At 37.8% G+C, this 15,249-nt stretch overlaps 1 protein-coding gene across 2 annotated transcripts in view; it reads left to right on the top strand.

Moving 5' to 3' along the window:
• Window positions 1-15,249, top strand: part of RNF13 (ring finger protein 13) — a 112,829-nt gene that overhangs the window by 89,508 nt on the left and 8,072 nt on the right. For both annotated transcript variants that reach the window (XM_043474040.1, XM_043474041.1), the window contains one exon: window positions 3,054-3,147. In XM_043474040.1, coding sequence (XP_043329975.1) covers window positions 3,054-3,147 — 94 coding nt within the window. The remainder of the gene's footprint in view (window positions 1-3,053; window positions 3,148-15,249) is intronic.

The following is a 15,249-nucleotide window of genomic DNA, read 5'->3' as shown; positions in this document are numbered from 1 at the left end:
TTTTTTTTTAGTATTTTTTAGAGAGTTTGAGATATACTTCACATAACATAAAATTGACCCATTTAAATCATACAATTCAGTGGTGTTTGGTGTATTCACAGAACGGTGCAGCTGCAGTCTGCAGTAATCATTGCAGCTGTCTATAGTTTTCTGCACTCCTCAGTCTTGTGAAGAAGTGCTGTGTAATAGAATGATATTGTGAGCCACATTTATTGTAATTTAAAATTTTCTGGTGGCCAAATTTAAAAAGGTAAAAGGAAATATTTCTGTGTGATTAACTTAATATTGTATTTATTTAACTTGGTAAATCCAATATGTATTTCAACATTCAGTTAATAAATAGTTATAAAATATATCCTGCATCATTTTTGTCCTAAGTCTTTGCAATCTGGTGTGTATTTTATACTTTCACAGTAAATCTCGATTGAGACATTTCAAGTGCTTGGTAGCTGCCTGTAAACAGTGGTTGCCATAGTGGGCATCTTGGGTCTGTGGTCTTTACTTTTTTTTTTTGTCTGCTTGACCTAGAAGTTACTGAGCTTGTGAATTTATGTATTCTTCCACAATTTTGTCATTTTCTCGGTGAAGTATCCATTTTATCATTGTGATAACTATTTCCTAATGATGATTTTTGTCTTATATCCTACTTTACTTGATAAACCAAATTTTACTTGGTATTATCATAATATAACTATCTACCCCTGTATTTTTTACTTTTATTTTTGTCTTAACGTGTCATTAAGTTTTAATCTCATACCTTGTAAATAGCATATGGTTGGAAGTTTTTCTTTATCCAATATCATACACTCTAAATTTTAAACAAAACTGGTGAATTGAATCCATTTACCTTACTGTGATTTGGACTAACTTCTGTTGTTGACTTTTTATTCTGTTTTTTTCTACTGTGCAGATTTGGATTACCCAACTTTTTTTCTCTTTATCCCTCTCTGCATTTTCCTGCTAGTTTGAAAGCTTATATTATATTGTTATTCTTCTAGTGGTTACTATTAAATTTTTAAAATAAACCTGTACTGAAATCTGCTGCTGCTGCTGCTAAGTCACTTCAGTCGTGTCAGACTCTTGTGCGACCCCCTAGGCAAGAATACTGGAGTGGGTTGCCATTTCGTTCTCCCACTGAAATATGATTAATATATTAATAAACTGCACATACTTAATTGTACAGTCTGGTAAATTTTGACATACATATATGGATATGTGTGAAAGCACCATCATGATCAAGATAATGAAATATCAACCCACTCAAAAAATTTCCTAAAAAAAAAAATTCCTAAAAAAAAAAATTCCTTATACTCTATGATAATCACTTTCTTTTCACCCCTTCCAAATTTCTCCTTCATTTCTTCCCTCCCCACCATCCCTGGGCAACCACAGACCGGCTTTTGGTCACTATAGATTAATTTGCATTTTCTACCAGTTTGTATACAGGGACTCATAAATTATGTACTCTTTTGTGTCTGCCTTCTTTCTCTCAGAATACTTATTTCGGGACTCATGAATGTTATTGAATACGTTGATACTCATTACTTTTTATTGACAAGTTGTATTCCATTGTATGACTGTACTGCGGTTTTGTTTATTCACTTACCTGCTGATGAACGTTTGGGTTGTTTCTGGTGTGGGGCTATTAAATAAAGCTGACATAGACTTTTTTGTACCGTTGTGTACAAGTTGTTTTATGGATATACACCTTCATTTCTATTGGCAAAATATAAGTAGGAATGGGATGATTAGGTCATTTCACAAGTATGTAGTTAAATTTATAAGAAACCACCAAACTACTTTCCAGAATGGTTGCACAGTTTCACCGTCCTTCAGCAGCACGTCAGCGCGCCAGCCCTTGTGCTTGCCTGCTAACACTTGGTATAGTCAGTGTTTTTCATTTTAATAGATACATAGCATGTGTATACATATACACACATAATACAGCAGTGTTTGTGATTTGAATTTTCGTTTTTATCTTGACTAATTACGTTGAACATCTTTCCAAGTGCTTATTTGCCATCTGTATATCTTCAGCAGTGAAGTGTTTATTCAGATATTTTACCTATTTTCTGTTGGGTGGTTTGTGTGTTCTTATTATTGTGTTTTGAACTCTTTGTATATTCTGGATAGAAATCCCGTGTGAGACATGCAATTTTCAGATATTTCCTCGCAGTCTGTGACTTGTTTTTTATCTTTAAACAGTATCTTTTGAGGACAGAAATCACTGATGTAGACAGAAGTCTACTGATGTAGTCAAATCTGTCAAAATTTTCTTTTGTGAATGTTGTTTTTCGCATTTGGTTCTGACCCCATGTATTTATTTTTATTCTTGTAAGCATAGCAATTTATATTTTTTAATGTTTTTTATATTTTATCTGATATTTCTATATATTTATAATATAGGTAATCTGTATTAGTTCTGTCCATTTTGCTACTGGAACCACTGAAAGTGCACTTTAATGCCTGTTACGTTTGAAAATGTTATTAGTTTGTAACTTACAGAAATTTCGACCCTACCATTTTTGATTTAGTGAAATCTTTGTAACCTAGAGTCTACCATTTATATTTTTGCAAACAAATAGTTACATGTTATTTATAATGTTTCTGTCAGAATAAAGTAAAGATAATTTAGGACAGTGGATAAAAATTCAAAGGATAATTTAAGGGCTAACTAATCACTAATAATAAAGATAGAGCTATAGTGTTAGACCCACGCTTCTCCCCAGCTCTGTCAGTACTGGCGATGTAACATTAAATTTTTTGCCTTTCTGACCCTCTATTTCCTCATATACAATACCCATTATAAAATTTGAAAATTTTATTAGTTTGTAACTTATAGAAATTTCAACCCTCCAATTGACAGATTTCAATACAACTTGTCAATACATCTAATCATAGATATTTTAGCTAATAAGCCTTGTGATTAGGGTTTAAATAAATTGATTTGTAGCAGCTATCTAGAAACTTAAAAGGCATTTATTATCTTAGTAGTCATTTTCTATTTGCATGTTTAATATCTGATTCCCTTTATATTTCTCTTTTGTTTTTAGATCACAAAATTTGTCCAGGATCGGCATAGAGCTAGGAGAAACCGACTTCGTAAAGATCAACTGAAGAAGCTCCCTGTACATAAATTCAAAAAGGGTAAGCGATTATTTTCTAAATAACCACCATTAGTTTATTTAATAATACATGGTGATCGTACTTTAATAATACTGCTGAGTCCTTGCCGTATGCCATGCCTAATTCTCAGTTAGTAATTAATGAGTGAGTGTAGAAGGTGGTCTTTTGCTATGGTTTATCCTGGTAAAGGCAGGAACACTCGGGGCAGGGGTGGGTACTGGTCTTCAGAGAATTTAAAAACGATGATGAAACTGGCCGAAAATGCTTTATTATCCCTGTGCGCCAGAAATTGAAAATGTCAGTGGATAAAGTATTTCTCTGCACCAGGCGGTCTGCTCCCACTGATCCTCCTCCTCCTGTCTCTCCTCCCTTCATCACTGTATTAACATTGTGTTAACTAAACACATATAGTGTTGGCTTAACTAAACACAGTAGGGTAGCTATTATGTATCAATATATTTTAAATGTATCATCTCATTTTAATTTTCATATTCCTATGAAATGGGTACCATAATGGTTATTGTATATGAGGAAATAGAGGGTCAGTTCAATTCAGTCCCTCAGTCGTGTCCGACTCTTTGCGACCCCATGAACCGCAGCATGCCAGGCCTCCCTGTCCGTCACTAACTCCCAGAGTTTACCCAAACTCATGTCCATTGAGTCGGTGATGCCATCTAGCCATCTCATCCTCTGTTGTCCCCTTCTCCTCCTGCCTTCAATCTTTCCCAACATCAGGGTCTTTTCAAATAAGTCAGCTCTTCACATCAGGTGGCCAAAATATTGGAGTTTCAGCTTCAACATCCGTCCTTCCAATGAACACCCAAGACTGATTTCCTTTAGGATGGACTGGTTGGATCTCCTTGCAGTCCAAGGGACTCTCAAGAGTCTTCTCCAACACCACAGTTCAAAAGCATCAATTCTTCTGTGCTCAGCCTTCTTTATAATCCAACTCTCATATCCATACATGACCATTGGAAAAACCATAGCCTTGACTAGACGGACCTTTGTTGGCAAAGTAATGTCTCCGCTTTTCAATATGCTGTCTAGGTTGGTCATAACTTTCCTTCCAAGGAAAGGGAAAAAATTTCCAAGGAAAGAGGGTCAGAAAGGCAAAACATTTAATGTCACCTCGCCAGTACTGATAGAGCCGGGAGGGGTCTAACACTCTAGCTAAGGGAGTTTCTCTTGCTTAATCTTCGTGAGCTTTCAGTGTGGTACATGCTTATTAAATCTTTTTGGCCAGTAGTTCCCTAGAGTTTTCAATTTCTATGCCAGTAAAAATGTTCTGTTTTTTTAATTCAGTAGAGAAAATGCGTAGAGAGTGGAAAGGAGGAAAAGAGAAGGCATTAAAACTTAATTCTGTCAACTATACTTCAATTTAAAAAATTAGTTCTGCAAATTTTTTATTTTTCCAAGTAACAACTATTCAGAAAACCTACCAAATATAATAACCATTACTTTATGAAAAATATAAAGTTTAACAACAGAAATACAGGAAAATTGTATGTTAAATAAATACCAACATTTATAAAAATGGAGTGCACTGTCGTCGTACAGTGTAGATTAATTAAAAGTTATTCATAGGCCAATTTGAGGGCTGGCTTTAGGAATCACTTTTTAAGACTCCATACTTTCATTCCTCAACTGGAAGTATTGGTATAAAGGTGTATTTAAATCACGAGACTGCTGATATCACCAAGAGAATGAGTATAAATGGACAGAATGCCAGACATTTTGGGGCAGCCTAACCCTGAGTAAGGAAGAAGTGGAATCAGCAGTGGAGACCGAGAAGAAGTGACCAGGTATACAGGGGAAAATCAGAAAACAGTGGTCTACCAGAAACCAGGTGATCCCAGCCTCCAGAGAGCAAAGAGTGATGGATAACCTGTCAAGTGTTCCTGATAGATCGATGAGAACTGATTGATTACTGATTATCATCATGTGCAGTTTTGACAGAGTGATCAGTCCAAAAACCTGACTGTGGTGGGTTTGAAAATGGAAGGAGAGGAATAGTAACTATAGACAACTTTTTCAAGAAATTTAACTATAAAGGAGAGCAAAGAAATGATGTAGTAGCTGATAGGGGAAATTTCATTGAGAAATAATAGCATATTTGCTGAAGAAAATTGATGATGTAGGGGATAGATGGGAGAATTGCTATAATCTATGTCTTTGCGGAGGCAGGAAGGCATGGGATCTGGTGTGCAAATAGGTGGATGGACCTTCGATAGGTGCATGGAGAGCTAAGCTCAGGTAAAGTAGAATATGTGGGCACAAAATCCTGGCAGTGTTTCTGGTGGTCAAGATGTGGAAGGATTCTTTACTTCATGGCTCTCAGTGAAGTAGGAAACAGAATCATCAGCCAAAAGATAGGATGGGGAGGAGATGTTGGAGGTTTAAGGACAGAAAGGTTTAGTACATTATTCTAGGAGAGCAGATGGACAGATGGAAGAGGGAAATATGATTGCCTGGGAGCCTGAACCTCCCTTTCAGGTTCATAGTTATGAACCAGTCAGCATAACTGTGTTTTTCTGTAGCCATGTTCATCTGTATGGAGTGGTGTCCATCTTTCCTATACCTTCACATTTTTTTAGAAATGTGAAGTATAATGTGTATGCAGAAAAGGATATAAGACATTTTTCTGAAACTTTGCAGTTCAAGAAACAGAACCTTATTAGTATCGCAGAAACTACTGTGTCCCCGTCTAGACTAGGGCCCTCTCCTCCTCACTGGGAGTGATCACCGTGCTGGCTTGTGACAATCATGTCATTGCCTTTCTCCTAAGTTTTATCACCTGTGTATGGATTCCAGAACAGTATGATACAGTTTTTCTATTTTTGAATTGTATCCTTTGGTCCTTCCTCCTTAACATTTTTTGGATGCAGTTAACCCACTTTATTGCATGTGTGTGTAGTTCGTTCAGTGTTATTTCATTGTGTAAATACATCGTTTATCCATTTTACTGTTAATAGACAATTGGGTTTTTGTTTTGTTTTTTATTTTTTATTGAAGTACAGTTGATATACAACGTTCTGTTTCCCCAGTTTGGGGAAATCTTTACAGACCATACTTTTAAGAACATTCTTGTACATATATCCTGGTATATATGAGCATGGATTTCTTTATAGAGTACATACCTAGAAATAGATTAGCTGGCTCATAGGATATACATATCTTCTATTTTATTGGATAATACCAAATCTGTTTCAAAGGGATGATGTTAACAGTTTATATTCCCATCAATATATATAGGAGTTCCTCTCACCTCACATCTGAACCAATATTTTGTACTGACAGACTTTTAAATTTTAGCCAACCCTGGGTTTATAAAGATAGCTCATAGTGGTTTTAATTTACATTGCGCTCCTTGTCAGTGAGGTGAAGTGCCTGTTTTTATTTACTAGTTAGATTTTCACTTCCATGAAGCACCTTCCATGTCATTTTTCCTGTTGGGTTGTGCTCCCCTGCTTTTTACATGTAGGAGGAATTTTTCAGATATTCGCACAACACCCCCCCTCCTCCTGCAGAGTTGTGGGTGTGTGGGTGAATCAGCTCTTCACTGATTTTATGTGTCCTAACTGTTTTCCGGTTTCGTTGCTTATTTTTTTCACAGGACTAAAGTTCTTTTATGTTTTGCATGTTTTAAAAGAACTTCTTCCATACTCTTAAGATCATATGGATATTATATTATTTTCTGAAAGCTTTATAATTTTGCCTGTTATGTTTGGACATTTAGTCTATCTAAATTGATTCTGTAAAATTGGGGCCCAATTTGTTTCCAGTTTGATATTTTGTATAAGGATATACAGTTGTCCCAGAGCTATTAAACATACACTGTTTGTAGTGTCGGTCAACTGTGGCACAATCCAGTGTCCATGCGCGTGAGTTTGTTTCTGGACTTCTGTTAGTCTTATTCTTATCTCAGTTTCTATAGATTTATGGTAAGTCTTGATATTCTGATTGAGTTAGTCCTCCTGCCTTGCTCTTCAACAATTTTTTAGCTATTCTTGGCACTTTGCATTTCCATGTAAATTTAAAATCAGCCTGTCAAGGCCACCCTACCTCCAAATATATAAATATATGTGTATATTTATATATACAGTTATTGTATTTTTTGTAATAAAATATACATAAAAGTGACCGTTTCAGCCATTTTTAAGTGTAAAGTTCGGGGACATAAGCTGTATTCACATGTGCGGTCATCACCACCATCCATCTCCAGAACTTTTCCATCATCCCAAGTGGAAACTCTGCACCCAGTAAACAGTAACTCTCCATTTCCCCCCTAAGCAGCCCATGGCAGCTGCCATTCTGCTTTCTATCTCTGTGAATTTGGATATTCTAGTCATGTAGTGAAGTGAAAGTCGCTCAGTCATGTCCAGCTCTTTGCGACCCCATGGACTATCCAGTTCATGTACTTCCCCAGGCCAGAATACTGGAGTGGTTAGCCTTTCCCTTCTCCAGGGGATCTTCCCAACCCAGGGATCAAACCCAGGCCTCCCTCATTGCAGGTGGATTCTTCTCCAGCTGAACCACAAGGGAAACCCTCTAGTCTTTTAAGCAGAATAATAAGTAACTGGCTTGCTTGACTTGGCATAATGTCCTCAATATCCATGCTGTAGGTTCATCCACGTTGTAGTAATATGTCAGAATCTCTTTCCTTTTTAAGGCTGAGTAGTATTCATAATACTCTATGTATATACCACACACTATTTATCCATTCATGTGTTGATAGATACCTAGGTGCTATTGTGAATAATGCTGCTATAAACATAGAGGTTTATAAACATCTGTCAGTCTCTGCTTTCAGTTCTTTTGGGTATATATCCATGCTGGATTAAATGGGAATGCTCTGTTGAATTTTTTGAGGAGAGCTATACTATTTTCTATAGTAACAGCATCATTTTACATTCCCACCAGCACTGCACAAGGCTCCGTTTTTTACATCCTTGCTAAGGCTGTCGTTTCCTGGTTTTGTTTTTGATAGTAGTCATCCTGACGGATGTGACATGGTGTCTCACTGTAGTTTTGACTTGCCTTTCCCTGACGATTAGTGATGTTAAGTATGTTATCATGCGCTTACTGTTGTTTGTCTGTCTTCTTTGGAGAAATTTCTATTCAAGTTCTTGGTCCTACTGTATTCATCCTTAACCTTTTGGGAAATAATTTCAAACTTAGAAAAACGTTGCTTCAAAGTTTAAAAACTTTTGTCCTCTGTTAAGAGGACAAAACTTTGCATGATTTCTCCAAAAGCACCCATATACCGTTTATTCAGATTCACCTATTACTTACAATATTTGTTACCATAGGGTTGCCATAATAAAGTACCACAAACTAAGTATCTTAAAACGAGTGATTTATTTTCTTACAGTTCTGGAAGCTAGAATTCTGAAATCAAGGTGTTGGCAACGTTGTTTTTCTTCCTGATCTGAGGAAGGGTTCTTCCTGTCCCTCCCTTGTTTCTGGTGTTTGCTGGCAGCTCTTGGCTTTACTTCCACTGGGTATTGAATGGTATTAAGAAATTACTATTCATTTTGTTAGGTCTGATCATAGTATTGTGATTACATCTTTTAAAAGTCCTTATCTTTTAGAGATACATACTAAAGTATGTGTTGGTAAAATGATATATCTCAGAATTTGTTTTAAATACTTCAGGGAAAAAAAAGCAGAGGAAGGTAGATCTAGCAAGAAGAGCAGAAGCTGAAACTCAGTGATGGTACATGAGGTGGTATAATGGTATTTGTCGTGTCCAACTCTGCAACCCCATGGACTATAGCCTGCTAGGCTCCTCTGTCCATGGGGTTTTCCAGGCAAGAATATGGGAGTGAGGTTGCCATTTTTTTCTCCAGGGCATCTTCCCAACCCAGGGATCAAACCTGCATCTTTTGTATTGGCAGGCAGATTCTTTACCACTGCACCACCTAGGACGCCTGGTATAATGGTATACCATTATACTCTTGTGTATATTTGAAACTTTCCTAATTTAAAAAAAGTAGAGAAAGAAAGTAACTAGCTGTCACTAGATCTTATGTCCAAAAGGAAAAATCCAGTAGAAGTCAGTGAGGAATGTTCATCATTTTACCTCTTCTTGCTGCGGGAATCATTCCATTTTAGGAATTACAGACAGCTCTAAATGCCACTGAAATCACAAGTCATTTCCTTTCCTATAGCTGGTTCCTAGCCTTCCTTCTACCACAAATAAACTTTATAAGTTGGAGGGGTAGGGGCTCATAAGTAATGTATCCTTAAGTTGTTCTTATGAACCTCATAGCAGTGAGGAAGTTAGCAGTTAACTTTTAGAAATCAGCAGAATGTTAACAGTGGAAAGAATACAGGATATGGAACCAAAAGACCTGATTCTTAGTGATTAGCTCTGTGGCCTTGAGCACTTAACCTCCCTCTCTGGTAATACTTGCTGAAAGTAACTCACAAATACAAATTATTATAGACCCCAACTAAGCAAGTTTAGTATCATGCTAGCTGTAAAGTCTATACAGTTTCACAGGCCAGCTTAGATACTCAGGATGCCTTAACTTTGGAAGAAAAAGAAATCTGAAGTTGTTCTATAGCAGTGTCTCCCTTGTGTCCTTCTAGAGTATTTCTTACAGTTAGGCTCTTTTTTTTTTTTTTTTCCAGTACTCTGTTACGGGAAATGTTTTCACAAATATATTGCCTCATTTGACTTATTATCCATGATCTGTAGTTTGACTTTTTATTTAAAGATGTTTTCCCCCAAATGGTATTATATTAGCAAATTTTCATAGGCTGATCATCCTCTAAGACTCATTTTAGTAATTTAACAAATGTTTATTCGTTTCATGGTGGCTATGCTCTGAAAGAAGCAATGAATTATTTTATAAAGTTACTTTGCAGTCTCTGCCCTCAAAAAAAAAAGAAAAAAAAAAAGTGTGGGGCTCAGAAAGTCTCAACATTTTTCTGCTTCCCTAAAATTGACATATGCAACTCACTGCCACCAGTAACTTCTCTTCTACGCCATGGTTTTCAGTGCTGGGTGGTTGTAGGTGGGGTAGGCGTCTCTAGGCAGTGAGCGACTGCTATAGTCAGTTATCAGTATTTTGAGTCCTCTTCTTCTGTAAAGTGGGAATCTCCTTCGCTGCCGTTTATTCTTTGGTTCGCTGCTTGCTTAAAAAATAGCACACCTTTGATCCATGGGCTTTGTATCAGGTGATTACCTCTTGGCGCTTGCCTCTTCCTGGAGCTATTCCTGGTGACTTCCATCCTTTATCCCCCACCTTTCTCTTGAGCACTGGCCCCATATGCCCCGTTAACTAATAGACGTCTGTGCCTGGATATACAGTCTTCAAGTTCAGTATGTTCAGAACTGTTTTTCCTTTTGCATTTAGTCAGCATTTGTTGACCAGTCACTGTGCTTGGTGTTAGAGATAGCAGCTTACTGTCTGTAACTATATACAGTAAGAGAACCTCTATAGTTTATTCTGAGAATCTTTTTAAAAAATTTTTATTTATTTATGGCTGCTCTGAGTCTTCATTGCTGTGTTCAGGGTTTCTCTAGTTGCAGCGAGCAGGGGCTACTCTTTCTGCGGTGCATGGGCTTCTCATTGCAGTGACTTCTCTTGTTGCCACTCTACTTTCAGAGATCAGAGCAAACCTGTACTGTATGTCTTATATTACAATAAAGTGTGTGGTCCAGGAAGAGTAGATACTCTGTCTTTGCAGAGATATTATCGATACATTTTGACACTCTGTAGTCTAGATAAGCTCCACACATACTGTTCAGGCTATAATTAGTCTTTAGTAGTAGTTACATTATTTCAGGATAAAACACAGTCACAAAATACTAACCACTTCCTTAACATTTAGAATTAATTTACCAATTCGTACATTAAAAAAAAAAACTACCAGCTTGTATGCAGTTAATTTTCTCCCAGCCCCTGTCCTGTTCCTTTTATATGTTGTATCTTAATAATGTCAAATAAAACACTTAAAAGTTGTTGGATTTCTGTTAAATGAAAATAGCCATCACGTAAGATTACATGTGTTATCTTTGATTTACCCCTTCTCTATTATTACCTGTGTCTAGTCTCCAAATGCAATGAGTGAGTTGTTCTTCCAAAATGGTTATTGGATCTGATCATTTCTTTCTTTTTGGTCACTTTATCATGCAAGCCAACATCAGTTTATTGCTTGATTTTTGAGAGGACTAAACATTAGGTCAGTTTAACCATCTCTAGGCTGATCTGTACATCCCAGGCCCAGGTCCCTTCATCACCCTTATGAAGAATTTTTAAGATGCTGTTTCATACATCAATTATTCCTCTGCTTGAAAGCTTTCAGTTGGCCTCTACTGTCTAAGAGATGCCAAGATCAAGTCTTCCATCTCGGTGTTAAAAACTTTCAGAATTTGACTCCACCAAACTTATCCACCTTTACTTCCCAATGCTCTTTATTTCTAGCTTTGCATAACTTTGATCTTGCCCTGTTTCCATGTTTATTTCTTCTTTGCAACCGTCTCAGCTGTTACCTTCCCAATCCTGTCTTTTCCTCCTCAGTTTTTTTCAATTCAGTTTACCTTTAAGACTTGGCCCTCGGTGCCTGTCGAAGCACTCTTCTCTAGTATCTCCTGGTACAACAGCTCTTCTTTCCGTGGATATCTTCTGTTTATCAGTAGACACAGTGTTGAGGATCGCCACTGTGCAAGCATAGTATTCCTTATGGACTTGGTTGCATATTGTCTTCTGTTGTCTTGAGAGTTGGCGAGAATATTCAGCATGGAAGTAGGAAGACAGGCCAGTTTAACTCCCGTCAGGATCTATACAAAATTTACCTACACTATTAGCTTTTTGTTCTTAGACCTATCTGATTAGGTCTTCTGATAAAAGTTTCAGGCAGAAATCAGGATTTCCTGGGAATAACTTATGTAGTTATTCGTACGTTCTTCCAGCAGATACTTACTGAGTGATTTTACTGTGTGCCAGGCACTGTTCTGGGTGGGAGTGAAACAGCAGTAAATAAAATGGAAAAAATAAAACCTCATGCCTTTGTGGAGCTTTGTGGGGGCAAAAAGACAAGTAAAGCAGTAAAGTCACACAGCAAGATGTGCAATGAAGAAAAACAAATGAGCGACACAGCATGGGACAGGATGCTATTTTAGATAAGACAGGGAAGACCTCTCTGAGAAGGCCACTCTGCAAGAGATCCAAATGAAGGAAGAGAATAAACCGGGGCGGGGGTTGGGGGGCAGGAGGGAGGGGAGAACGTTGCAGGCAGAGAAGGAACAGCAAGTTCAGAGGCCTTGAGGTAACACTGTGTTTGATATAATCCAGGAACAGTAAAAAGAACATGTGACTAGACTATATACAGTGGCTTAGAGGGCGAGTGGTTAGAGATGAGATCAGAGAGATGCATGGGGAGCCAGGTCCCACCATAGTGAAGGACTTGTGATTTTATTGTGTTGTGGTAAAACCTGGGTGGGTTTCGAGCAGAAGAACGCCATGCTAAGATTACTGTGGAAAAGGAATCCTCACACTGGTGAACGGGGAACAGACTAGAGGTTAGCAGGGAAGCAGGTGTGCGGCAGGTCCAGGGGAGAGATGGATGCTTGTTAACCATCCCTCTTGACATGAACAAAGGCTCTGTGGCATATATTACTCTGCATGTAGGGTGAGGAAAAGACACAGTCTGTATCCTCATAAGTTAAGAATCTACAACCAGAGTTCAGTCCAAACAATGGTGGTAGGTATGTTTTCCTTGTTGAAGTATTTTAAAGGAAAGTGCTCTGAATTTACTCTTAAAAAACAAATCTCAAAAGGGAATATCCTCAATTCCTCGAATACTTTCTATAATGGCCACAAAGCAGTGAAATAATGAGGTTCCCAGTCAGGTAGAAGCTACTGTAATGGCTGTGGCCATTACATAGATCAGTGATCACTGTTTTCCTGAGTTACTTGAAAATGAACTGTTTTATTATTTTAGGCCCAAGGTCTGCACTGTAGTCTTGACACAGACTGAAGGGGATTGAGAGAGTTGGTCAGGTTGATTTATATCATGGCACTGTTGACCTTTATCATTTGCCTGTAGATGTGATTGCTATAGACAACCATACCTTCAGCCTATTAACTAACTTCTCACTGAAGAAGTCAGTGTCATTTATACCAAATGAGTTAGGCAGTATTAAATTGGATTGGGATGGACACTGCACCCAATTAAAATATTGATAATTTTCTATTTTAATCTTATAAGCATATAATACACCTATTATATAGCATAAAAGCAAACCATGCACCTTGCACAGTGGTCTCATTTAGTTCTCAGCAGCACAATTAGAAAAGTATTGTCATGACAATTTAATAGAAAAAGAAAATGAGACTCAGAAGTGTCAAGTAATTACCTGAGTGTGCATAGCTAGGTAAGGAGCAGGCTTTTGACTACAAACATTACGATTATAAATACTACCCAAGCCTGTCTTTCCTTTTCAATCACTACCACTTCAAAATGAAATAAACTGCCTTCTAGCTTTAATCCACCTCTTCTCCCATCTCTAGTCTTCCCCCAGCCCCTAGCTGTACTTACCCTCACCAACTCAATTCACTATGTCAAACAGACAGAACATTTTTAAGAAAAACCTAATTTCCTAATTGTTCAAGTCTACCAGCATACTCATTTTATCATATTCTCCATTAACAAAGTAGATTACCTATTTATATTTCTGCCTTTATAACCTGTCTTGTCTTTTGCTCACATTTCTTTTGGGATCTGTGTTTTCTTACCAAACTTGTACATACTTTTTAGGAGGAAATTTTATGTATGATTTTTTTATAGTCATTTTTACTACACTGAGAGTTGTAATAAAAACTAGCTCAATCCGGTCAGCAGGCAGAAGTCATCTGGAAGGAATTCTGCTTTAAGCAAAAATAGTGTGTCCTGTTGCTTCCTCCACTTTAAGCTTCAGGTATACCTGAGGCTGCTCAAATTTTTCATTTAATTCCTTGAGGAGAGTGAAAAAGTTGGCTTAAAGCTCAACATTCAGAAAACTAATATCATGGCATCTGGTCCCATCACTTCATGGCAAATAGATGGGGAAACAGTGGAAACAGTGGCTGACTTTATTTTTCTGGGCTCCAAAATCACTGCAGATGGTGATTGCAGCCATGAAATTAAAAGACGCTTACTCATTGGAAGGAAAGTTATGACCAGCCTAGATAGCATATTAAAAAGCAGAGACATTACTTTGTCAACAAAGGTCCATCTAGTCAAGGCTATGGTTTTTCCAGTGGTCATGGATGGATGTGAGAGTTGGACTATAAATAAAGCTGAACGCAGAGTAATTGACGCTTTTGAACTGTGGTGTTGGAGAAGACTCCTGAGAGTCCCTTGGACTGCAAGGAGAGCCAACCAGTCAATCTTAAAGGAAATCAGTCTCGAGTATTCATTGGAAGGACTGATGCTGAAGCTCCAATACTTTGGTCACCTGATTCGAAGAACTCACTCATTGAGAAAGATTACAGTGTTGGGAAAGATTGAAAGCAGGAGGAGAAGGGGATGACAGAAAATGAGAAGGTTGAATGGCATCACCCTCTCGATGGACATGAGTTTGAGCACGCTCTGAGAGTTGGTGATGGACAGGAAAGCCTGGCATGCTGCAGTCCATGGGGTTGCAAAGAGTCAGACACGACTGAGCGGCTGAAATGAACTGTTCATGTTTATGTTCGGGGAATCTAACATTTAGGAAATATTTGCCAACAAACAAAGAATTTGGCATTTGGAAGTATTTCATAGGCACCCACAGAATCAAACCCACAGAAATTAGCAGCTTGAGGCTGTGGCATAGGTAAAATGTCTATAAAGGTTGGTCAGCACTCTTACACATTTACGGTATTGTGGGGACAAGATCATCTTAAATCTTCCTGTCTTCGTGTTCTTCATCTTTGTCACTTGTTCAGAAATGTTTATGCTGAGTAACATTTAAATGTTTAAAATATTGATTTAGCTATTTCTAGCACATGTGAGGGCTTCCCTGGTGGCTCAGTTGGTGACGAGTCCACCTGCAATGCAGTAAACCCAGGTTCAGTTCCTGGGTGGGGAAGATCCCCTGGAGGGGACATGGCAACCCACTCCAGTACTCTTGCCTGGAAAATCCCGAGG

The sequence above is a fragment of the Cervus canadensis genome, chromosome 7 (genome assembly GCF_019320065.1).
Source record: "Cervus canadensis isolate Bull #8, Minnesota chromosome 7, ASM1932006v1, whole genome shotgun sequence".
Classification (NCBI taxonomy): domain Eukaryota; kingdom Metazoa; phylum Chordata; class Mammalia; order Artiodactyla; family Cervidae; genus Cervus; species Cervus canadensis.
Note: the sequence above shows the minus strand (reverse complement) of the source record. Positions and strands in the feature narration are given on the sequence as shown.